Source organism: Apus apus, chromosome 19 (assembly GCF_020740795.1).
Source record: "Apus apus isolate bApuApu2 chromosome 19, bApuApu2.pri.cur, whole genome shotgun sequence".
Taxonomy (NCBI): domain Eukaryota; kingdom Metazoa; phylum Chordata; class Aves; order Apodiformes; family Apodidae; genus Apus; species Apus apus.
In genome coordinates this window covers 5,961,840-5,983,916 of record NC_067300.1, presented here as the reverse complement: position 1 = coordinate 5,983,916, position 22,077 = coordinate 5,961,840, and the positions used below count along the sequence as shown (strand labels likewise).

The 22,077-nt window shown below is 55.1% G+C and overlaps 3 protein-coding genes across 4 annotated transcripts; 2 read left to right on the top strand and 1 right to left on the bottom strand.

Annotated features, from left to right (window-relative positions):
• Positions 1-490: 490 nt before the first annotated feature.
• KYAT1 (kynurenine aminotransferase 1) lies at positions 491-12,959 on the top strand. 2 transcript variants are annotated; one of them, XM_051636777.1, is made up of 14 exons: positions 491-738; positions 4,372-4,502; positions 6,583-6,641; positions 7,646-7,796; positions 8,053-8,202; positions 8,499-8,585; positions 8,700-8,828; positions 9,114-9,234; positions 9,908-9,984; positions 10,235-10,324; positions 10,691-10,877; positions 11,093-11,169; positions 11,471-11,557; positions 11,944-12,959. In XM_051636777.1, exons 2-14 carry the CDS (start codon positions 4,419-4,421, stop codon positions 12,010-12,012), a joined length of 1,368 nt encoding a protein of 455 aa, XP_051492737.1. In that variant the 5' UTR covers positions 491-738; positions 4,372-4,418; the 3' UTR covers positions 12,013-12,959. The 2 variants fall into 2 exon arrangements, with proteins under 2 accessions (XP_051492737.1, XP_051492736.1); XM_051636776.1 differs by lacking the exon at positions 491-738 and adding an exon at positions 2,339-2,492.
• Positions 12,960-13,578: 619 nt separating this feature from the next.
• Positions 13,579-18,892, top strand: SPOUT1 (SPOUT domain containing methyltransferase 1). Its single transcript, XM_051636340.1, has 12 exons — positions 13,579-13,646; positions 13,755-13,797; positions 13,970-14,089; positions 14,880-15,039; positions 15,690-15,779; positions 16,066-16,115; positions 16,318-16,448; positions 16,879-16,951; positions 17,294-17,392; positions 18,025-18,127; positions 18,282-18,429; positions 18,554-18,892. The coding sequence occupies exons 1-12, from the start codon at positions 13,605-13,607 to the stop codon at positions 18,644-18,646; spliced, it is 1,152 nt and encodes a 383-aa protein (XP_051492300.1). The 5' UTR covers positions 13,579-13,604; the 3' UTR covers positions 18,647-18,892.
• Positions 18,893-19,273: 381 nt separating this feature from the next.
• Positions 19,274-21,983, bottom strand: ENDOG (endonuclease G). Its single transcript, XM_051636341.1, has 3 exons — positions 21,449-21,983; positions 20,634-20,743; positions 19,274-19,999 (listed from the first exon to the last, which is right to left on the bottom strand). Exons 1-3 carry the CDS (start codon positions 21,956-21,958, stop codon positions 19,714-19,716), a joined length of 906 nt encoding a protein of 301 aa, XP_051492301.1. The 5' UTR covers positions 21,959-21,983; the 3' UTR covers positions 19,274-19,713.
• Positions 21,984-22,077: the final 94 nt, after the last annotated feature.

Genomic DNA, 22,077 nt, shown 5'->3' with positions numbered 1-22,077 from the left:
ATAACCAAGCCTGCTGTAATCATTTAATGTCATGCCACGTGCAGTGCTGCTCCCCATGTACATCCATCCCTCATCAAACCCCAGAGCACGACCCTCAGCGCTGCGGCGTGGCAGCCTCTGTCCCTGGGGAAGCAGGGAGGGCAGCCAGGCCTGCCAAGGACAGGCCCTGATCCACGCTGGTGTCTCTCCTGTGAAAACACAGGTGAAAAAATAATCACAGCCACGCCCTGACCTCATGTTGTTTCAGTTTTAGACCCTCGATGCGGAGCCCTAAGAGGAGCAGCTGCTCGTCTGGGCCTGGTGCTCATCACCTCCAGGGTCACAGACAGAAAGGAGGCTGCGTCTTTCCCTCTTGGGGCCTTTCGTCCTCTCAGGGGACAAAAAAACCTCCTCTTTCCTTAGCTCCTAAATGGTTAAAATCCGTTTCTTCTTCTGTCCCCTGTGCAGGAGGAGGGATGGTAGAGAGCCCAGGCCCAGCCACCCTCCTCCTCCTCTCACACACCCAGATCAACACTCCGATGCCACACCAGGATCAAGACTCGTTGACGCACACCCAGATCAAAACTCTGACGCACACCTGGCTCCCAGCCTTCAGATCATCAAGCAATAACCAAGACATCATCCATATTTAGAGACCAGGGACATATGGTCCAGATCAGCAGAGAAAATCAGGAGAATCTCCCAGCTCAAATAAAAAATAGTGGATACAACTACTATCAACATTACTGCTAGTTAACGGTAAGAGAATGAACATTATTTAAATTGCAGCTTTTACCACCTTTTTCCTTAAGAACCGACCTATGCAACATTTCTAAAGTGGAATATTTTTTTTTAAGTCCATCCATTTCTTTAACAACAGCTCATGGAACGATGGTCACGGAAAAATACAGCATTTGTTTCCTGGGAGCAGGAATAGTAACACTGGAGTGTTACAAGGGTATGTCCAACAGTAATTTTGTGGTACCTGAAAAAAGCAGCCTGATTCACTAATGCTTATTTTCATTTGGCTGACTCACTGAAGGACACTGGGCAGCATCTTCTTTTTTTTTTTTTTAATTCATAAAGGATGGTTGAAAGGCATTCATTATCATTTCATTAGTGTACAAGAGGCAGCTCTGAGTGGTTAACTGCAGCCAATTTTAACTTGTATATACCAGTGATCACTGCTATAGAAAAATAAACATCTGTGCTTTTCTAGGAACATTATAGGTCTCAGCATTCTCCTGTTGAAGGTGTACCAGAGGAGCTGTGATCCCACCTGCCAGGGGACAGTGTTGTAAACACTCATTAGCCCAGTACAATAGCTAGAATTTTATTTTTTTTAAACCCAAACATTATTAAGAAAAATTGTTCCTGCCTAGATGCACTTGTTAAATTGAAGGGCCTCAAAAAAAGTCCTGATTTTCCTCGAGTTTTACGTACATTCTGATGGAAGCAAATACAAGTTTTCCTTCCATCTGTTTATTTCAGGGTTTGAGTTAAACAGAAGTTTAGAAAACAAGGAGTTTGCATCTGCCTGCACAAACATTCCCTCCTGCTTAGTCAGGGCAGGGATGCTGTGAGCCCAGTGGTGGGACTTTTGAGTGAGGATTCAGGAGCCTTTGGCACAGCAGACGTCAGCCACTTCCTTTCCCTGTTGCTCACTTTTTCCCCACTGTGAAAGGGAGACAGTAATTCCTCGCTCGGGCCTGATTCATTGGGGCACGTAAACCCTCGTCACAAAAGGAAGAGGGAAGCTGAGAGCAGGCAGTTTGGTCCCTACACCTCAGAGCAGCACTTGTCACCTCTCCAAGGAGCGGTGGAGAGTTCAGCTCCCACCTCCAGGCACTGAAATCCCCCTCTGGGGCTGCCACGATTCCCTGCCCAGCCCAGGGCTCAGACAATGCTGCAGGATCCCGCTTTAGGTTGTATCACGGACAGGTGGGCATTATCTCCTGAAGAACCTATCCCTGATGCCTTCACTTTCCGTGCCCATGAGCCGCTCTCCTCCCTAACAACATCCAAGCCCACAGGGGGGGATTCCTGACGGTGTCTTGCTGACTTAACAGCTCATTTTTCAAGACGACTGAGGGCTCCACTCCAAGGGAGATTCCCTGTCGCTGCCCAGCCGAAGGAACTCTAGCCAGCCCACAAAAACGATCCTGCTGCAATTCCACCTGAACAACACGCTGCTTTCCCAGGCAGGGAAACCCTCTGGCTCCGAGCACCGGCGGGGAAGGGACCTGCTCCCAGATCCCTCTCCTTCCGCACCCTGGTGACTCAGAGGGCCACCCGAGACCTCCAGCTCCCCGGTACGACGTTTCCCCACCCAGGTGTTGCAGCTCGACCTCCTGCCTTCCCGCAGCCCCCTCCGACTCCTCCCAGGAAGTCCCAGACGAAGCGCTCCGGGCACGGGGAGCGGCAGGAGAGCCGGGGCAGCCCGGCCGCTTCTGCCGGGCGTTCGCAGCAGAAAGCAGCGTGTCCCAGCAGAAAGCAGCGTGTCCTAGCTTGATGTAAGTCAGCTTTTCATCCCCCACCCCACACACACACACACACACACACCCCGGCCCTTCGGGGAGCTGCCTCCCTGGCTCCGCTCTCCGCATCTCGCTGCTGCGTCCGCCCGTCCCGCCCCGCGCCGTTCCAGGCAAAGCCTTGAACCCAAAGCCATGTCTTGAGGGGCCAGGCCGGCCAGCACCTCGGAGGGGCTTGGGGAGCCCCGGGGCGGAGCAGAGGGCTGGGGCCGGCCGGCTGCAGGGCAGGAGGGAGGCAGTGGCGGGTCCCCGCTGTGACCTTTCCAGCTGCCACCGCCGAGCCCCGCGCTCTGCTTCCAACCGGGCACCTCGCCGGGCTGAGACCTGCCCCGGCCGCCTCCCTGGGAGCACAGGACGGCACCGTCCGAAGTGTCCAACCGGGTGAGAGGCTCCAGGAGTCTTTCCCAGGCTTTTCGGCTCTCGGGTGGCTGACTCTGCTCCAAAGTACTGTCCCGGGCTGGAGAGGTGAGGCAGAGCCCTCCGCTCACCCTGTCCCCAGTGCTGCCTCTAGCTCTTCCCTAAAGCCTTGTGGACAGCTCTTAGCCCTGTTCTGCAGATTTCTCTCATCCCCTGGAGCCCTTTTTACTGCTACACTTTGTCACCTGCAGGGCTAGTCCCCTCACTCCAGCACTCACTTGCTTTGTGTCCCCCCACATCTCACACCCGTCCCCAACACTCAGCCATCCTGCACCCAGGGACAAGGTGTGTAACTCTCACTCCTGAGCAATATTGTGCTGTGCATTCCCATTTTTCCATACATTGTGCTGTTTTATCCCACCTAGGCAAAGAGATGTAAAACCTCACCAGTCTCAGCTGGCAGCTGCTGTGCACTTGTGTTAGAAATGACATAAAATAGAAATGGTGGGAACTCACATCCTGCATGTAAGGGTGGGAAGCACACCTAGCAGTACTGAGAACCTCCCTGAGGGCTTCAAACGTGTTTTAATTTATTTTTTGGCAAATGGGTAAATTAATCCATGGCTAGGCAAAATAAAAAGTGCATGCATCATCCTCCAGACTCACTGCTTTTATCTCAAGTACCTAACAAAACATTAACTTATTTTAGCTTAAATATGGCATGTTTATGCAATGCTGTTGAGGGGACAAGAGGTGAAGGAACAGACTGCCTCAGACACAGGAATTAATGTTTTGGGGGCCTTGAAGGAAAGGTGAACACCAAAATAACTTTGGAGATAGAAGCTGACACCTTGTTAATCAGACTAAACAGCCTGGAGCTGCAACAGCTGAGAGGCCAGAGGTTATCAAAACCAGCAGCACTCTTGGTTTTATTTTCTATTTTGTAACCTTAAGAACATGACAGAAGAGGAAGGGGTGGGTTGGTGTGGAGTAGTTTGCCCAGCACCCATCCCTAAGGCCCCTTGATTCACTTGCCAGCCCCAAGAGGTGTCCCAGCCACCCTGCCTAGGCACAGCCCCACCAGTGAGGAAGGTGGAGGTGCTGCAGGAGAGGAAGGACAGAGGCAAGTGATACCTGGGGTTGATGAAATCAAGTGGGAAGCTGATGCCGAGTCCTGAATTCCCAGAGGATGCCTTCTCACTGATGTCCATACAGTGCAGAGGAAAGCTGGAGGAGCCTGGAATTGGGCAGAGAAGAGGCAGAGGCCATAGTTGCCCTTGTGCTCCTGACTCTGTGTGTGCCATGGACACCAAGTACAATCCCAGTGCTGTTTGACATCGCAGTGACAATGCACAAAGTGGTTTGTTCCCTGTTTTCCTCTCTGTAGCAGAACAACCACAGCTTTGGGTCTGGGCCTGTGCTGCATCCCCAGGTACATGGAACGTTTGCTTTGTCCCTGCAGCCATGGAGTGATTGTCTCACCCCTCTGTTTGTGTCCCAGGGGAATTGCAGGTCCGTGCCCAGCAGGGAGCCAGCAGGAGCTGTGGCATGCTCAGGAGAGCAGGACCCTCTCTGCGTCACTTCTTGCTGGAGAAGAAGAGCAGCACTGGATATAGCTCCTACCCCAGTGAGGTACTGAACGCCCAGCATGACCATTTCTGGCTGGCAGCCTGGGCCCTGGCTTGGGCTGCAGCAGTGTGGGACCTGGGGGAATCCACTGCCCAGGAGTTGGCCTTGTCAGCCACGGCAGAAAGGGCATGTCAGGAAAAGCCACACTGGTGCAATCTCCTGTGGACCCACCTATTCCCAGGTAGCCTGTTTAAAAGGAGCATCCCATAAGCAAGAGAATAATCTTCATACAGAGGAAAGCTCATTGGTTGTGGGGTTGCCTTGTCTGGTGGTCTCTGATGGGATGGGAAGAGTGACAAAAGAAGAAAGTATTTGTCATTTTTCTTCCTGAAAGGGCTGGAGCAGACAGGGCCTTTCTTCCCAACTGGAAATTTCTAGGCTTAAAGCACCTTCTTCCCACTGACCCCCATCACACTTGGCAATGCTGGTAAATTCTCTGAACTGTGCCCAGTAGCAGCTCCACCACAAGAGAACAGCTCCAGAGCTGTTAATATTTCATCTCCAGCTATCTTTTACTTCCCAAGCCACAAATCCTTCCACTCCCATCAAAATCAGCTCAGGCACTGGGTCTTGCTGACTGTAACATCCAGGAGCTTGTGCAGAAAGTGGGGCTCCCCTAAACCCAGGGAGGCAGCAACTTCTGCCTGCCCAGCACCACGGAGAAGCTGAGAGTCCACACCCAGTGCCCTGTGAAACACAGGGCTCCTCAGCAAGTTATTTGCAAAAACACCTAGTGAGGACTGAAGGTGTGTAAAAATCCAAAGACCTCAACACCAAGTATCGTGGGGGCACTTTCCAAAGTCTGGTGCAGCCCTCTGGGAACAGCAGAGGTGAGCAGGTAAGTGGGGAATTACTGCTGCAGCCAAGCCTGGGGAGGGGGGCTGACCTGGTGTCCCCCCACTGTGCTGGCACAGCAGAGCCTAGACACTGTCCCCACATACCCCAGGTTTGCATCTCACATCTCAGCTTCTCTCAAGTGTTCTTGTCCCTGTTCAAATGTATTTTATGTGCTGTGGTGATGAGTGTTTCCTTAGCTCTTTGCTTCAGAGATGCCCTCCCTGTATCCCCCACAATGGCTTTTTTTGGTGCATTAAGCATCATTTGTCTCTGGTTTCCAGTCCCTTCACTGTCTGGTTACCTTTTCCCTGCACTCTTGAGTTATTAAATTCTGCTTCTGCTGCTTTTCACCATCCTTGTAATAAATTCCTGATCAAGCACATCTGACATTCTCCCACTGCGCTTATCCAGCTGGAAGGAGGATTTGGCTCTGAATGTTTCCCTCTCCTTCCCACCACCCCAGCCATGGTGCAGGTGGAAATTAGGTATCAGGCAGGTGAACAGTACCTTGGGGTCACAGAATCATAGAATGGTTTGGGTTGGAAAGGACCTTAAAGATCATCTAGATCCAACCCCCCCTGCATGGACAGAGACACCTCCCATGGTGCTCCCAGTTTTGCCAGGAACTTGAGGTGCAGAAACTAGCATTTTCCTCAGGATCTAGAGCAACTCCCTGCACCAAGAGCTCCAGCAGGACAAAGGAGTAAATACTTCCACTGCTCCTTAGAGCAGTGTGGAATAATAATAACAAAAAAATATTATAGGAAAAGGGAATATTTTGTGGTCCTTAGTGAACAAGGAGGTCCTTCTGATGGAGCACATGGAAGGCAAAAGCCTGTAGTCTGGGGTCACTGGCCTGGATGTTGCAGCTTGGCTGAGCTCCTCTGACCCCAGGATATATTCCAATTGAAAATGAGGTTTAAGGCCAGCTCCCCAGTGAGTGCACACACACTTCTTTTGCTCATCTGTTTTCTCAATTCTTGTTGAAACTTGTAAATGAAACATCCTCCTCTGCCAGTTCCCATCTGTTTGATCTTTCATAAAAAGTGTGTGAAGGTTTTTCCAGAAACTACTGCAACAGCATTCTTGCTCTGAGGTCAGTCAGCAACCACCTATGAAGCAATGCTGAAGGGCACACCTTCTGTTGGGAAAAACATACCTGGGGAGGCTGTGTCACCTTCACCTGTGGCCCTGTTGCCGTAAGTAAAAGCTTCAAACTCACTTTTCTGTCTCTGTCTCTTTGCAGGCAAAAATGTTGAGGCCAGTGCAAGCTCAGAGGCTGGAGGGAATAGATAAGAATATCTGGTGAGTTAAGAGAATACCTGGTTTACCTTGGTGGTAGATGGGTTTTAGGCAGCCTAACACAAGACAGAAACCACTCCAGCCACACAGCAGAGAGCAGCAGCCTCCCTCAGGTGCTCTGCATTTCTTCAGGAAGCTCATCAAGGCAAGTTTCTCCTGGGACACTTTACCCTGTAGTTCTGCACAGGATAATCTGTACAGGTTACAGAACTACCCCTTTAGTTCTGTACCTGCAGCCCACACTTTATGCTGTCTCAGGTGTCCCACACCACACTGTGGGAGGGCAGGTGGGAGCACCTGGCAGTGCATGGCACTCCATCTGACCTGTCCACCTGAGTGGTCCCAGCAGCACCCAGATCTGAGCCAAGTGGTTGCAGCACACTGGCTGGAGCCTGGCAGCTGCTTCAAGCCCACCTGAGGGCACTGCAAGCAGGGAGGCTGGAGAAGGGATGCTGCAAATGCCATTCCCAGCCTGCCAGGTACAGTGTGGCATTGGGAAACTGCTTGCTTGGGAAAGATCTTTAGATGTTCTTTCCCCAAAGCCCTGCTGTGCCTGGTTTCAAGCTACAAACTGCTGATGAGCCAGCTCTTGGGTGAGACAAGTGCTGAGTTCAGCCTTCCTTTCCCTCTGCAGAGGCCTTCAAAGTGTCTAGTTGCTAAATTGTGTAGAACTTTGAGCTTGAAAACCTCCCAGACCTCTCCTGCCCAGCCTGGACTGATCTGGTGTGTGGCATCAGCTGCAATCACACCCCCAGGCAGCACAAGGGCTGTTTCCTTCGAGAACAGATTAACCACTCCCAGTGCAATCATGACTCCTCCTTGTTTTAATTGAAATGGGTTTGAAATGACCCATGTTTCATCCTGTCTGCCTGTGAACAGCAGGATGGCTGCTCAGGAGGGACACCAACCTCCTTCACTTCCAAAGGGATGCTGACAAATGGAGACGGTGCCAGCGCACTGCCCGGAGCCTCTGTAAATGTTTCTTTCTCTCCCTTTCTTCTCTCCAGGGTGGACTTTGTAAAACTGGCTGCCACCTACTCCAAAGTGAACCTGGGTCAGGGCTTCCCTGACTTCCCCCCACCAGACTTTCTGAAGGAGGCAATCGTGAGAGCCCTCAGCGGGGAGAAGTACATGCTGCACCAGTACACCCGTGCCTTCGTGCGTGGACAGACCCCCCTCCTCAGCAACACCCCCTAACTCCCCATTAGCCTTGGCTGCTTCAGAGCTCACCAGGTGGCAATAAACAGGGCAAACCACGAGGCAGAACCTGCATCCAGCCTCAGCCCCAGCCCCCCGTGCCCAGGGCTGTAACACCCTGCTTTACCAGCAACTCTGCATGCTTGGATGCCCAGGCCCCTTCCAAGGTTTTAGGAAACTTTTGCAACCAATTCTCATTCCTCCTTTCACCCCACAGGGTCACCCACCTCTGGTGAAGATCCTAGCCCAGTTTTTTGGGAAGCTGCTTGGACGAGACCTGGATCCTATGACCAATGTGATGGTGACTGTCGGGGCGTACCAGGCCCTTTTCTGCTGCTTCCAGGCTTTTGTTGAGGAAGGCAATGAGGTAACCCCAGACTGGGCTTGTTGCACAGGCAGCCTTCCCCCAAGAGAGCCCTTCCTGGCTGTGGGTCTTCCAAGGGCAGGTTTTCGTAGTCCTTTTGCAAAGCAGAAGATGTTTTATCCTCATTCTACAGTATTTGATGTTCCAAAGGAAAAAAAACCTCTGCTGTAAGGCACTGTCTTATTTCTACATAAGGCAAAATAAGGATTAAAATTTCCTGTCCCTCCCATCGCTCTCTGCACCCATCAGGGAAGGCCTGAGCAGGGCCAGGAGCGTGCTGACATGTCCCTTTCTTCCAGGTGATAATCATTGAGCCCTTTTTTGACTGCTATGAGCCAATGGTGAAAATGGCTGGTGGGACACCCGTGTTTGTCCCACTGAGACTGGTGAGTGGGTCGGAGCAAAGCCCTTGAGGAAGGAAGAGTCATAGCCAAGAGGTGAGGGGTAAGCAAAGTGCAGTGGCAGTAAACCAAGCCAAGAGTCCCCTCTGTTCTCTCTAGAAACCTTCAAAAGACGGAAAATTGATGTCTAGTGCAGACTGGCAGCTGGACCCAGCTGAACTGGCTTCTAAATTCAGCAAGCGGACAAAAGCCATCGTCCTGAACTCACCCAACAACCCTCTGGGCAAGGTAACACCTCTGGCCTTGCTGTGGCTGGCCTTGAAAGTGGTTGGGGTACTACAGCTCACCCAGCTTTGCAGGCTGGCAGTGAGCCAACCATCCTGACACACGAGGGAGATGGGTCGTGTAGGAATGTCACACGCTGCACCCACTCTTGGGGTGTTTTTAAGCCTGGTCTTCTGTGCCAGCAGTGGCTTTGTCCTGTGACACCATCAGAGCCAGCTCCTGCTCCCCCTGGTTGGCAGATGGTGCAGGCAGGGGCTCAGGAATGCTCCTGCTGCATCTCTGCTGCAGGTGTTCAGCCGAGGGGAGCTGGAGCTCATTGCAGGCCTGTGTGTGAAGCACGACGTGCTGTGCATCAGCGACGAAGTGTACGAGTGGCTGGTCTACGACGGGAAGGAGCACACCCGCATCGGTACGGAGAGGGACTTGGCTCAGCCTGGGCCTCTCCTCTGGGTACAGCACCTTCAGGGGGGAAGCTGGTGATTTAGCTGGGGTCCCCTGGGAATCACCTGGGCTGCCTGCATGCACAGCTCTGCCAGACGTGTATCCCCACTGGAGGTATTTTGCTGCACTTCAGTCTCGGCTTCCAAATCCGGACTGAAACTGGAGCCCTGACTTCCAGAGCCAGTCAGAGAAAACAGAGTTGGGTTCACAGCAGGACATCCAGAGCAAAGACCCTTTGGCTCCACTGAAATTGATTTTCTTTCCCCATACTTTGTAAAACCACAGTTTTCTGGGTGTCTCTAGCTTTGGGACATCCATTTCAACATGAGTTCAGAGGCCTGTTCTTCCTGTTGCAGCAACTTGCAATCACCTGGTTGCAGGCTGAAGGTGCTTGGCACCTCTGGGAACCCTGGGGCTGGGTACATGCGTATGAAAACACTTAATTACAGAGAGATGCTCTTGAGAAACTTGGCTGCCTGCTTGAGATGTGCTTTGAAGCTCACCCAGGTGAAAGGTGTGCTGTGAACACAAAGAGGCCACCACAGGTTACAGTGGGCAAAGAGCTCCCACTGTGCCATTAATGCAGCCCAGGAGTGAGCACGCTGAGCTGTGACATTAAGTCTCTTTCCTTTTGTTGCCAGCCAGCTTGCAAGGGATGTGGGACCGCACAGTGACCATCGGGAGTGCTGGCAAAACCTTCAGTGTCACTGGATGGAAGGTGAAGTCTCCTGGGTGACACCTTGTTGTCACCCCATCCCTCTGTTCCAGAACATGGGCTCTGTTGCCACAGCACAGCACTGGGCACCCTGCTGCCACACACTCACCTTTGGGGCAGGTCTGAAAGTACCAAAGCTGCTTTATGATAGACCTGTCTGGAAAATACAAATCAAGCCAGCACAGGCAAATGAAGGGGAGCCCAAGCAGGTATCCAGAGACTTACCCCCTTCCTCCTCCTCTCCTGGCTGCAGGTGGGTTGGACTGTGGGACCTGACCGGCTGCTGCAGCACCTCCGTACCGTGCACCAGAACTCTGTGTACCACTGTGCCACCATTGCCCAGGTAAGGCAGCTCCCTGCAATTCCCAAACCCCAAAGCAGGGGTGAAAGAGGGTCCTTCTGCCCGCAGGTGACCTGGAAGGCACAGCCAAGGTGATGTGTGGTGCCCTGGAGAGGGTCCCCCCCCTTTCCCTGCAGTCACCCCATGCCTGAGAGGAAGGGGAGAGTCCAGCCTGCCTGGGGTATATTCCTTATTTTGCATTGGCAAATCCAAGGGGCAATTTGCAAGGGCTGGAGGCAGAGAGCTTAGCTTGCTGCAGTGAGAATTCACCCTCTGCTCCCCAATCACCTGTGAGTTGCACCAGAGGACAGACTCCAATTCTCAAGCAAGCCTTGACCTCCTTCCCCCTGGGTTCCTCTTTCCTCGCAGGAGGCTGTGGGTCAGGGTTTCCAGAGGGAGCTCGAGCTCTATGGGAAACCAGAAAGTTACTTCATCCAACTACCCAAGGAGCTGCAGCAGAAGAGAGACTGGCTGGTCCAAAGCCTGGATGCTGTGGGGATGAAACCCATCATCCCTGAGGGCACCTACTTCTTGGTGGCAGACATCTCCGAGTTCAGTGAGTCCCGTGGCTGCGGTTTTGCTCCGGCAGGGCTGAGCCTGGGGGGGACAGCTTGGGGCAGCACCACTGGCAGGGACAGGGACCTGCACCACCAAAGCAAGGACAGACAATAGCATGTTCCCTATCTAAGCTCCCAAAGGCCGTGGGTTTGGGGCTTGGCTGGGGCCCCCCACAGCAGCCCCAACCTTCACATTGCTGTGCTTCTCCTGCAGAGTCTGATGTCCCTGATGTCCCCGACTCCGATGAGCCCTACGACTCCAGATTTGCCAAGTGGATGGTCAAGAAGAAGGTAAATGCATCCAGCCCTTTCTGCCACAGTTCCCCTGGGTGGGTTTGTGCTGTTCCTGCTGGCTGTGCTCACAGGAGCCAGCACCACATCATCCCTGCCAGGCCCAGCAGCTCATCCAGCAGGTGCCTGGGGTGTCTCTCAGCAGCTGGTCTCAACCCCAGCAGCCTGAGCTCAAGCAGAGTGAGCAGTCAGGGCACCAAGGGCATCTACAAGTCCATCAAGGGGCTTGAGAGCAATAAATGGATGGCTTCATGTCAGCCCAAAAAGAGTAACCTCTGCTCCATGTGTTTCCCCTTCCCAGGGACTAGCTGCCATCCCACTCTCTGCTTTCTACTGTGAGGCCCACAAGAACAACCACAACCATTTCATCCGGTTCTGCTTTGCAAAGGTGAGAGCAGGAAGGCAGGGGAGGTAGGGAATAATAATCAGGGCTGGGTAATGAGAGAAATGCCAAGGAGAAATGCAGAGAGCCTTGGGCATTAGAGCCTGAGCATGGCAATGCAGGTGGTCCCACCCCCTCCTGCAGACACCCAAGCCAGGGACAGGAGGTGTGCCAGTGCCACCCTAAGCTTTGCCTCATCAGCATCCCACATCTCCTGGGTGCACATGGAACTGCCCAGTGGCCATGCCTGCCCCAGAGGTGCTCTTCTCTCTCATACTGACCACAGGGGTTCCTGATGTTCCAGGAGGAGAATGGGATTTTTATAGTGACTGTAAGGAGGGGAAAGGGGACCTGGCTGGAAGCCACTGACTGACCCTGCCGTGTTTGTTTAGGAGGAAGCCACACTGAGGGCAGCAAATGACATACTGCAAAAGTGGAAACAGGAGAAAACCAGTCCCTGAGCACACTGGAGTGAAAACCAGACTCTCCTTGGCCCTCACCTGCCACAGCTGCTCTTCCTCCTCTTCCTTTGCTTTGCTACAAGTTTTGCTACCTCCTTATTCTTGTGCTTTCAACTACATTTTCTGTCAGACAAATGGGTAAGAGATTTGCCAGCCTGGGAGTCTGGGGGACACTTCCTGTCACTGTGAAATGATTGCACTGTTCCTCACAAAAGGGAGCCTTGGCATGTGCTCCCAGTATTCAGCATTTCTTCTTAGTATGTTTAAAGACTTTGCTAATCAGTTTTGAGATGCATCCAGCAAGACACAAGGTAAGGCTGGTTCCTGGGGTCTTTTCCACCACCAGATACCAAACAGGTGCCTCAGGACCTACCTTTAAGGCTATTCTGGGGGGGTTACTGTGGCTTGTCTTGCTCCACATCCCCACTCACGTACCCCAGGGCACAGGACAACATTTCCACCAGCATCCCACAGCACTGTGCCCGTCAGTGTGTTGATTCCTATGACCCTGAAAATTAGAAAGGCAGTGAAATGCTATTTCCCATCATTAACGATTTTCCTTCCCCCCCCACCCCGTGCATCGCTGAGGAAAGTGACCACAGAATCAATAACTGCCTCTCACAAGGAAACAGGCTTTCACCAATGACCTGACTATTGCCCAACCTTCCCTGTGCACCCCCCAAACCACCCCTGCTACTTTGTCAGGGCCTGACGAGCAGACACAGGGGCCAGGGAGGGCACAGGGGCCCCCAGGCTGCTCCTGGTGACCCCGCAGCCTCCCACCCGGGGGGGGGTGATAACACCAGCAGCACGTTGAAAGCTTAATTCTTGCATCACTCTCGATTTCAACCTGGATAAGAATGTGAACCAGCAGCATCAGCCCCACGGGAATTCTGTGCAACGTGCGTGGCAGTTAAATTGTTACAAGATTAACGACTTGCAGTTAATGAAGGGTCGAGGTCTCTGTGATGATAATGAGGCTGACGGGCGAGCTGCCCTCGCGCCAACGTGTGTGCCGTGTCCCGCGATGGCTGCTCGTCCCCCGCGGGTGGGTGGGTGGGTGGGTGGCAGCTCTGCAGGTTTGCGGTACGAAGCCCCGGGGGCAGCGCTGAGCCCACCCGCGGGAGGGAGGGAAACACCCCCCTGTGCCCGTGGGAGGCGCGTCCTGCCCCACCCGCCCGCGCAGCCCGGCGGGGCGAGGGCGCCGCGGGAGGCCCTTGGGCCCCGCACACGCGCCGAGCGCTGGGAGAGCTGGAAACGGGGAAAAAACCCGTGAATTAGGGGAATGACGAACAGGGGAGCCGCAGCCCCGCGCGCGCGGGCTCTCGCCGTGACACGCCCCGCAGGGTGTAACACCTCCCCCCCCCCCCGCATCCTCTGGGGTGTCTGTAAAGACCCCAGACGCGGGGGGGGCCGCGTTCTGGCCGCGCTGCCCCCGCACCCGCGGAGCGCGCCCCGCGCTGGCCCTTTGAACGCTGCCCCGCCCCCCCCGCCTCGCCATTGGCTCACATCCCAGGGTGGGCGGACACCGCCGCTCCCCTGGGCCAATCAGCGCGGCGGGGGGCGTGGCCGGGGCGGAGCGCGGCAGGAAGATGGCGGCCGGCAGCGCGGGGCAGCGGCCCAAGGGAGGGCAGGTGGGTGCGGGGTCCCTGGGGTGGGGAGGGGGTCCCCGGGCGGGGGGGGGCCCTCAGGGCAGCGCCCCAGAGCGGGAGCCCGGCGGTAACGGCCGCGTGTCCCCGCAGGCTGAGGACAGGAAGGTGGACTGGCGCCGCTGGAAGCAGGAGAGTAAGGCCGAGATCCCCCCCGCTCGCCCCCCAGGGCCGGGAAACGGGGCCGCAGCCGCGGGGGTCCCGAGCAGGGCCCTGGGCCCGGGGGGAGCGGCCCCGGGGCTGTGCATCCCCCCGCCTCGGGTGGCCCGGGGGCCGCTGCTCAGGGCGAGGCGGGGTCTGCGTTCCAGGGAAAGCCGAGAAGAAAAAATGGAAGGAAATGAAGCTGCTGAAGAAGCTGGAAAAGCAGCGGCTGCGGGAGCTGGCAGAAAAACAAGCTGAGAAGCAGGAGGAGCAGAAGGAAGACAAAGGTGATGCCGCTGTGACCCGGTGGGGAGGCCTGGGGGGAGAGGGGAGAACTTGGTCTTAAAAGTCAAGAGAGAGGTAAAACGTAAACGTTCTACCTGTCGGTAGGAAGGGTGATGCTCAGCTTCATAGCTCTGATACAGACAATCCCCAGGCATCAGCACAACGCTGCACAAGAGACCTTATGGTGATAAAACCAGTGGTTAAAATCTAAGAAACAGAGGTTGTTGTTTTTTTCCCCTATGTCCTGGTTTGAGCTAGGATAGAATCATAGGACAGTTTGGGTTGGAAAGGACCTTAAAGATCATCCAGTTCCAACCCCCTGCACGGGCAGGGACACCTCCCACCAGCCCAGGTTGCTCCAAGCCCAACCTGCCCTTCAACACTGCCAGGGATGGGGCAGCCACAGCTTCTCTGGGCAACCAGGGCCAGGCTCTCACCACCCTCAGAGGGCAGAATTTTCTCCTCATGTCCCACCTCAATCTCCCCAGTTCCAGTTTAAAGCCATTCCCCCTTGTCCCATCACTCCCTGCCCTCGTCCAAAGTCCCTCCTCAGCTTTTCTGGCAATTTTAGGAATTTCTTACTGGAATGAGAGGCACAAACTCATTTTTTAACACATTTCTTCCTTTGAGGGACACCTGCCCTTTACAGCCCACATGAGTCACCTCCAGAGGCTGAGAAGAAACTCCTCAAAAGAAAATTGGTTCTGTCCTACCACAGCTGTAGCAGCAGTGGTAAAAACGCTGCACGTGCCCCTGTCACAGGGTGTCTGTGTCCTCTCCCTCTGTCCCCAGGGCGTCCCTACACGCTGAGCGTGGCCCTGCCGGGCTCCATCCTCAACAACGCCCAGTCGCTGGAGCTGCGGACCTACCTGGCTGGGCAGATTGCCAGGGCCTGTGCCATCTTCTGTGTGGATGAGATCGTGGTGTTTGATGAGCTTGGAGAAGGTGCAAAGTAAGGAGGAGCCATCTCTCTCTGCAGAAGGCGTTTCCTCTCTGCTTGCTGTTTCTTCTGTCCTTTACTAAGCTGCACCCGGGAGGGAACCGTGTGTTCTCAAGCAGGTGCTTGAGCCTCTCTCAAATGCCAGGATTGCAGGGAACCCCCCACAGCACTGGGCAAAGATGTTAACTTAACTGCCCTGGCAACTGGGGTCATCCCCCAGCATGAGGATGAGAAAGCAGTAGGAGGTCATATCATCCTGTGCTCTTAAATCTTGCTGTAGAGGGATGGGATGTGCCTATATCCCCATGGAAGATGAATTCCTGTTCCTTCAGCATTTCACCTGGATCTGCATCCAATTTAACTGGCCAAGCCATGCCACCCTGTAGCATCCAACTGCCAAGGCTGTATCAATAGACCAGACAAACAAAGATTAAAAAAAAAAAAAAAATGGAAAAGGTATTTGGCTTACAGAGAGTTCCAGTTACGACTTAAAACTCTACCTCTGGAGGAGCCCTTTTACAAGGTGGCCCATTTATTTCCTGGGGGTGGAGGGAGGGTGTGCTGCTATTTTCAGATTAAGGAGCTTGGTCTTCTGAAGACCTGGCTCTCTGGGGCTGTGCAGTCTCATGCTGAGCTGACAAGCTGCTTTCTTTCTCTTTCAGGACTGTGGAGGGGGACTTTGAAGGAATTGGGAGGAAAGGCAAAGCATGTGTGCAGCTGGCTCGGATCCTGCAGTACCTGGAGTGCCCTCAGTAAGTGCACCGTGGTCACACTGAGCATCAGGACTGACCCCCATGGGCAGTGCCTGGCACAGGCTATGGGAGCAGGAGCCAAACTCCTGCACATTTATGCAGGATCTGATTATTCCATGTCTGGTTCAGGCGTTTAACTGGAAGAACTGCAGGGAATGCAGGGTACAAACTACATGAGGCAGATCAGGGACTTGAAGAAGCTCCTTTGGGTCAATACAGGGCTAACACCGAGGCTTGGATTCCAAAGAAAAAACTGGTTTCACATTTCAGCCTTCTCCAATAACAGGTACTTGAGGAAATCCTTCTTTCCAAAACATGAGGATCTGCAGTTTGCAGGTAATGATTCTCCTGCCTGTGGCTCTTGTTTTGCACGGGGTGCACAGAACTGGGTAACCCATTCCCCACCTCACAGTGCAGGTGAGGTGCTGTGGTGTGCTGGGCCAGAGAGGAAAGGAGCAGCAGAGCAGCTGTACTTAGAGCTATGTTCCCACAGTCTGTGTCCTCTCCTCAGCAGTTGCTTTCCTCTCTGCTGTTCCAGGGCTCCTCAACCCCCTGGACAGTCCCCACCACATGCGTGTGGATGAGGAGTCTGAGTACCGGGAGGGTGTCGTGTTGGACCGGCCAACTAAGCCAGGCAGAGGCTCTTTTGTCAACTGTGGGATGAGGAAGGTATGTCTGTCTGGAACCTGCAGATCCCAACACAATCCCCTCTGTCTGGCAGGTTTGAAGCAGGCAGGGTGGGTACTGCTGGGTTTCTGAAAGCCATGGCAGACTGGCATGAAGTTTTGTGCTGTTGCTATCTTGTCCTTGCTGGCTCGTTAGTGGCTGTAGCCTCCCAAGTCCTGGTGGGCCTGCCCATTCCAGCACATCATTGCTTCACTGCTGGAGTTGAACTTTTGAGCAGCAAAATAAATCTCAGGCTGCTGACCCAGCCACCCTGAGCCTGCTCTGTGCTGCCTGCGCCGCACAGGCCCTGGCTGCAGAGCTCCTCATTCCAGCTCCAGCCCAGAACAGACCCCCACTTCCTCAGAGAGTTCCCTTCCTCCCCACCTTCCTCAGTACTTCCAGAACGTGACACTGATGGTGACTGTCCCTGCAGGAGGTGCAGATTGACAGGCAGCTGAACCCTGGGCTGCGAGTCACCGTGCGCCTAGAGGAGCCCCAGAAGCCAGGTAACCCACTGCTCCAACAGCACCCCTAATCTCCAGTCCTGCAGGAGCTGCACCTTCCAAATCACTAATGTTTGAAGGGGCCCAACAGCTCTGCATGTTCCTTTCACTCCACACACAATCCTCATGCACTCCCACCACACTCCCTAGTTAACTGGAAAGAACTGTCAGCTCTCTGACCAACAAGGAACAGCCCAAACATACTTGCAAGCTTTCCAGAACGTTCTCCAAAGGGCAGTTCTTGGTTGTGCACCAAGGCAGTGCCCTGCCCCAGGGAGAAACTGCAGAACGTGGCTGGTCAACCCCAGCTCTCAGGGGTTGTCTCTCTCTTTGTTTCCCTTTCAGAAGCCAAAGTGCGGAAGGGCACCGTGGTGTCCTCACATCACCCCCGGACTGTGTCGGGCTGGTACTGGGGTTACAGCGTCCGCCTCGCCTCCTGCCTCAGTAGGTGTCTGCAGGGCTTCTCTGCCAGGGCTTCCACACCAACTTCAGGCCTCCTGGCTGCACCTCTGCAGCACACAATCACCTCCAGAAACCTCTCGTTTCAAAGGCAGCTCACACAGGGAGCAGCCGTGCAACAATCAGACCGAAGGGCTAAGGCAGGGGCATGAACACCCCAGTCACCCACCAGGACTCTGCCCTCTGCTTCCCCTCACCATTCCACCACATGTCCACACTGTAGCAGGACACAAGAGTTGGTGCTCTCCATGATAACAACCTCCTACTTGTTCACCTCAAAGCCAGCAATGACATTTGAGCACAAGAGCCTTACAAAATCCTTTCTCTGTCTTCCAGTTTCACCTCCTAGGGGAATGCTTAGCTATTGTCAAGGAATGGCTCCTGGCACCTCTTTGAGCTTTGAGGAAAAGCTGCTGCAGTTGAGAAGGGTGCCAGGCACTCCTGCAGCAACCAGCTTATGTAGGAAAGATGAATCACTCTTCTGATGCACTAGTGGCACTGAAAAACAATTCCTTCTACTGCTACCACTTACCTGTGGGAACATTCCAGCCTGTCCAGAAGGCATCTAGCAGTGGTGAGGGGACCAGATGAGCAACCCCATGCTGTTTGTTTCCCAGGTGCTGTGTTTTCTGAGTGCCCCTTCCAGGAAGGCTATGATCTCTCCATTGGGACCTCAGAGAGAGGCAGCTCCGTGGACCAGGCCACTCTCCCCTCCTTCAGGTTGGTGTCCTGCCTGCTTGGCCCCCTCAGAGCCCCCGGGGAGGGGCTTGAAGGTTCAAGGCACACAATGTGCTCTGCAAAGCTTGTAGCACCTGCCTTGGTCCAGGGGTAAGAGCTGGTCTCCCTCTCACCTGGTCCCTGTGCTCTGCCCTAGGCACGCCCTGGTTGTCTTTGGAGGGCTTGAGGGCCTGGAAGCTGGGCTTGATGTGGACCCAAACCTGGAGGTCACTGACCCAAGCCTCTTGTTTGACTTCTACCTGAACACCTGTCCCAGCCAAGGCAGCCGAACCATCCGGACAGAGGTAGGGCAGGGGGGCAGGGGGGCAGGGACAGACACGGCCCACGTGTCACCTCAGCAAAGAGCAGCTGGCTTGCCCCGTGCCCCTGAGGGACCAGGGCTTCCAGCTGTCACCTGGGTCGTTCCAGGAAGCGCTGCTGATCTCACTCTCTGCACTGAGACCCCACATCAACAAGGCTGTGAAGACACCCAGCGACACCTGTGGGAAGGAAAACCCCTGACCTGGCCACCAGCTGCAGGTGCCTGGGGGACACAGCTGGACAAATAAATGGCTCGGAGAGCTTAGCAGGGCCAAGGCACAGCCTGACTCAAGCTGGCAGTGCTGGGAGCAGCATGTCTGCACCCTCCTGCTTGCATGGTCCAGCCCAGGGCTGGGTGCTGCCCCTTAGCTGGGACCAGCCTGGCAGCAGGTTGGGTTGCAGCAACTCAGATGTCTGGGGTGGGGAATAAAGCAGTGTGGAACCTCAGCTGCCTTGGAAGTCTGTGTGTGTCTTGGTGTAGAGGATGGGCGCTTGGTGTCCAGAGATCCTACATACTCAGCACCTCTGGAGTGCAGCCATATGACTTCAGACTTGAAGGAAGTCAACATTTAATCCTTATGCCAAGAAGCTGTTCCTGTCTCCATTAGCTTGACTCCCTCTTCAAGGCTTCATCCTTCCCAACAGCAGGAAGGCCTGGAGCTTCAGCTGGGCCTCAGAGCTGAAGCAGTTTGACTCCATCTGCAGTGCCTTAAGCTCTGCCTGCAGTGAGCTCAGACAGGAAAACAGCTGGAAAAATTGGCTCTGTCCTCCTCCCTCCTGCTGAGATATTCAGGGCTTTGGTAAGAGCAGATAAGAAACAACCAATACTTTGGGGTTTCAAAGCTTTACTGCTAAAACCATCTTCTGAAAGAGAACAACCAAACAATCCTTTGGCTACAGGAAGGCAGGAAGCTCTGCTCTCCTCCCCACACCCATCTTGCTCCCATCCTTCCCTGCTAAAGAGAAATTAAGGAACTTCCCTTGGTATCTGAAGGAGCCACAGGTGCCTCCAAGGGAGCAATGACAGGAGTACATTCTGTGCTGCAGACTAAAGACCTGCAATGGTGTGAAGTGCCCAGGAACCTTCTGCAGGACCTGCCCTTGACCTGCTGCATCTGCATTCACCCTTACACGAAATGAGGAGAAAGGTAAAATGAAGCATTGGGTTCTTATTTCCCACGTTTTAAATGGCACAAGGAACTTACTATTCTGTGGACAACTGCTGCGAGTCCCTTCCCAGGGGGTACCTGGAGTTGGTCAGTGGGGGTTCAGCGCTTGGTTCCAGCTGTGATGGCTTTCAAGTTACTTGTTCTCTTCAAGATGTTTGGGACAAAGAGGAGCCCCGAGGCTCGTTCAATGCTCTCGATGGGAACCAGGAACCGTTCCAGGGGGATCTTCTCATCCACAGGGCTGTTGGGCATCACGTAGGAGCGCAGCTCTATCTCCCCACTCTCCTTCTCCAGGATGAGCACCTTGAAGAAATGGGTGGGCACGGCCACGTTGTTCTTCCCAATCACCTGGTACTTGACATACATCTTCCCGTCGGCCTCCATCCTGCCCCAAACAGCAACATCCCACGTTACCTCCTGGCCTGGTGCCACGTCCACCCCCTCAGCTCTCCACCAGCCCCCCAGGAGAGCCCCCACCCCACAGCCCTGCTCATGCAGCAGGGATGCAAAAAACATGGCTGCAACACAGGCTGGGTGGCACTGGGAGCTGTGTCAGGTCTGCTTCCCCCACATCCCTTCCCTGCTGTCTCCAAGCTATTTCCTGCTGCTGAAGAAGTCTCAACACGAGACAGCTGCTCTTCAGCACTACCTCAAGCTCTTTGCAAATCAAGTCATGCTCTTAAGTGGAGAGATAGTCTATGAAATAAAATTAAGTAGCTTTATTCTACAGGGAAGGGGTCTACAGTGTCATCCAGTAACCTACTTCATTGCAAAAAACTGGGAACAAAAAATCACTCAGTTATGTTGTAGCTCAAGAAACCCTTTACTCACAGAATAACCAGCTGAATGGGAAACACACAAGCTAATCCCAGTCCTCAGGCAGTGCCTTTCCCCAGAGCCTCATTGCACAGCTGGGCTCACCTATGGAGCAAGTTTGGGAGCAGCTGGACCCCTCAGCCCCCATCCCTTGCCCAGCACCAGGCAGGACAGTCCCAGCCCAGCCCAGCCCTCCTGTTTACCTGGGCAGGTAAAGGGGGCCTGTGCAGACGTAGACATTCTTGTTATTCTTTGCCAAACTTCTGCTGTACTTCTCAAGGTTATTCCAGGCATGCTGGTTTAAATGAGGATCCTAGAAACACAACCAGGGAGTCACAGGCAGCAAAGTCAGTGGGGAATTTCAGAGTAACACCACCTGCCTTTCCTGTAACATGTCCATAGCATTCCAAGCACGTTCCAGGAGAGATCTCCACTATTGCCTCTGCTCTGGACGCTGTGTATGGCAAGGTCCTGGTCTGCACACCCAGGAACAGAAACCACTTGCCTCAGACCACAATTTTTGCCAGAATCTGTCCCCCTGTTCAGTTTTTCTCCCGCAGGAGCTGAGCAGCACCTCTCACAGCCTGAGGGAACCACACGGGTGTGTTCTCAGGATCACTACTCTCAGGTTTAGCAGGAAACCCAGCACCCCCGAGTGACCTCGGGCCCTGCACTGGAGGGACAAACACACGGAAGAGCTCCGAGCCGCTTCCCAGCCGGGATCAGCGCCTGCCCTTGGCCGCAGGCAACTCCGCCTGCCCGCTTCCAGCCGGGGGCTCCTACCTGCGGGGGGCGGCTCCTACCTGCGGGGGGCTCCTACCTGCGGGGGGTTCCTGCCTGCGGGGGGGGGCTCCTACCTGCGGGGGGTTCCTGCCTGCGGGGGGGGCTCCTACCTGCGGGGGGGGCTCCTACCTGCGGGGGGGGGGCTCCTACCTGCGGGGGGGGCTCCTGCCTGCGGGGGGGGCTCCTGCCTGCGGGGGGGGGCTCCTACCTGCGGGGAGGGGGGGGGGGCTCCTACCTGCGGGGCGATGTTGCTGAGGTAGAAGGTGTCCCGCATGGCCTTCTGGCTCCACTTGTGGTTGGCGGCAGCAGCCAAGTGCCCGCGGTCGAAGCCGCTGCCGCGGTAGTCGGCGTTGGTGGCGCGGTGGTACTCGTGGACCGAGTCGTCCTCCTGGAAGTCGCAGGCGGCGCGGTCGGAGCTGCCGCTGAGGGTCCCGCGGTTCAGCTGCTCGATCACCCAGAGCGCGCTGCGGCTCCGCGGGTCGTAGCACAGCACGTAGGACTCGCGGCTCCGCAACTGCGCCAAGCCGGGCAGCCCGTACTTGGTCAGCTCGGCCCCTCCGGAGCCCGGCACGGCGGGCGGAGCGGCCGCGGCCACGGCGGGCACCACGGGCAGGCGGGCCAGTAAGCCCTGCGCCTCATCGCCCGGCGGCCGCGGGCGGGTGGCCAGGGCCGCCCCCAGCCCCGCTCCCAGCGCCAGGGAGGCGGCGGGCAGCGCCCAGCGGCCCCGCAGCAGCCCCCGCAGCATGGCCACGGCCCCGCACGGCCCCGGCCCCGCACGGCCCCGGCCCCGCAGCACGGCCCCGCCGCGCCTCTTAAACGGGCCCCGGCTCCCGCGGGCCGCCCGCGGGCAGCAGCGCGGCCATC

Bases quoted from the DNA above. Each gene is read 5' to 3' on its own strand.
- KYAT1 (XM_051636777.1), top strand. From the start codon at position 4,419: ATGCTCAGGAGAGCAGGACCCTCTCTGCGTCACTTCTTGCTGGAGAAG. The intron at 7,797-8,052 runs GTGCGTGGACAG...TTCACCCCACAG, and splicing joins ACCAGTACACCCGTGCCTTC to GGTCACCCACCTCTGGTGAA. The intron at 8,586-8,699 runs GTGAGTGGGTCG...TGTTCTCTCTAG, and splicing joins TGTTTGTCCCACTGAGACTG to AAACCTTCAAAAGACGGAAA.
- SPOUT1 (XM_051636340.1), top strand. From the start codon at position 13,605: ATGGCGGCCGGCAGCGCGGGGCAGCGGCCCAAGGGAGGGCAG. The intron at 15,040-15,689 runs GTAAGGAGGAGC...TTTCTCTTTCAG, and splicing joins GAGCTTGGAGAAGGTGCAAA to GACTGTGGAGGGGGACTTTG. The intron at 18,128-18,281 runs GTTGGTGTCCTG...GCTCTGCCCTAG, and splicing joins GCCACTCTCCCCTCCTTCAG to GCACGCCCTGGTTGTCTTTG.
- ENDOG (XM_051636341.1), bottom strand. From the start codon at position 21,958: ATGCTGCGGGGGCTGCTGCGGGGCCGCTGGGCGCTGCCCGCCGCCTCC. The intron at 20,744-21,448 runs GTAGGAGCCCCC...TTGTGTTTCTAG, and splicing joins TCAGCAACATCGCCCCGCAG to GATCCTCATTTAAACCAGCA. The intron at 20,000-20,633 runs GTAAACAGGAGG...TGTTTGGGGCAG, and splicing joins GGCCCCCTTTACCTGCCCAG to GATGGAGGCCGACGGGAAGA.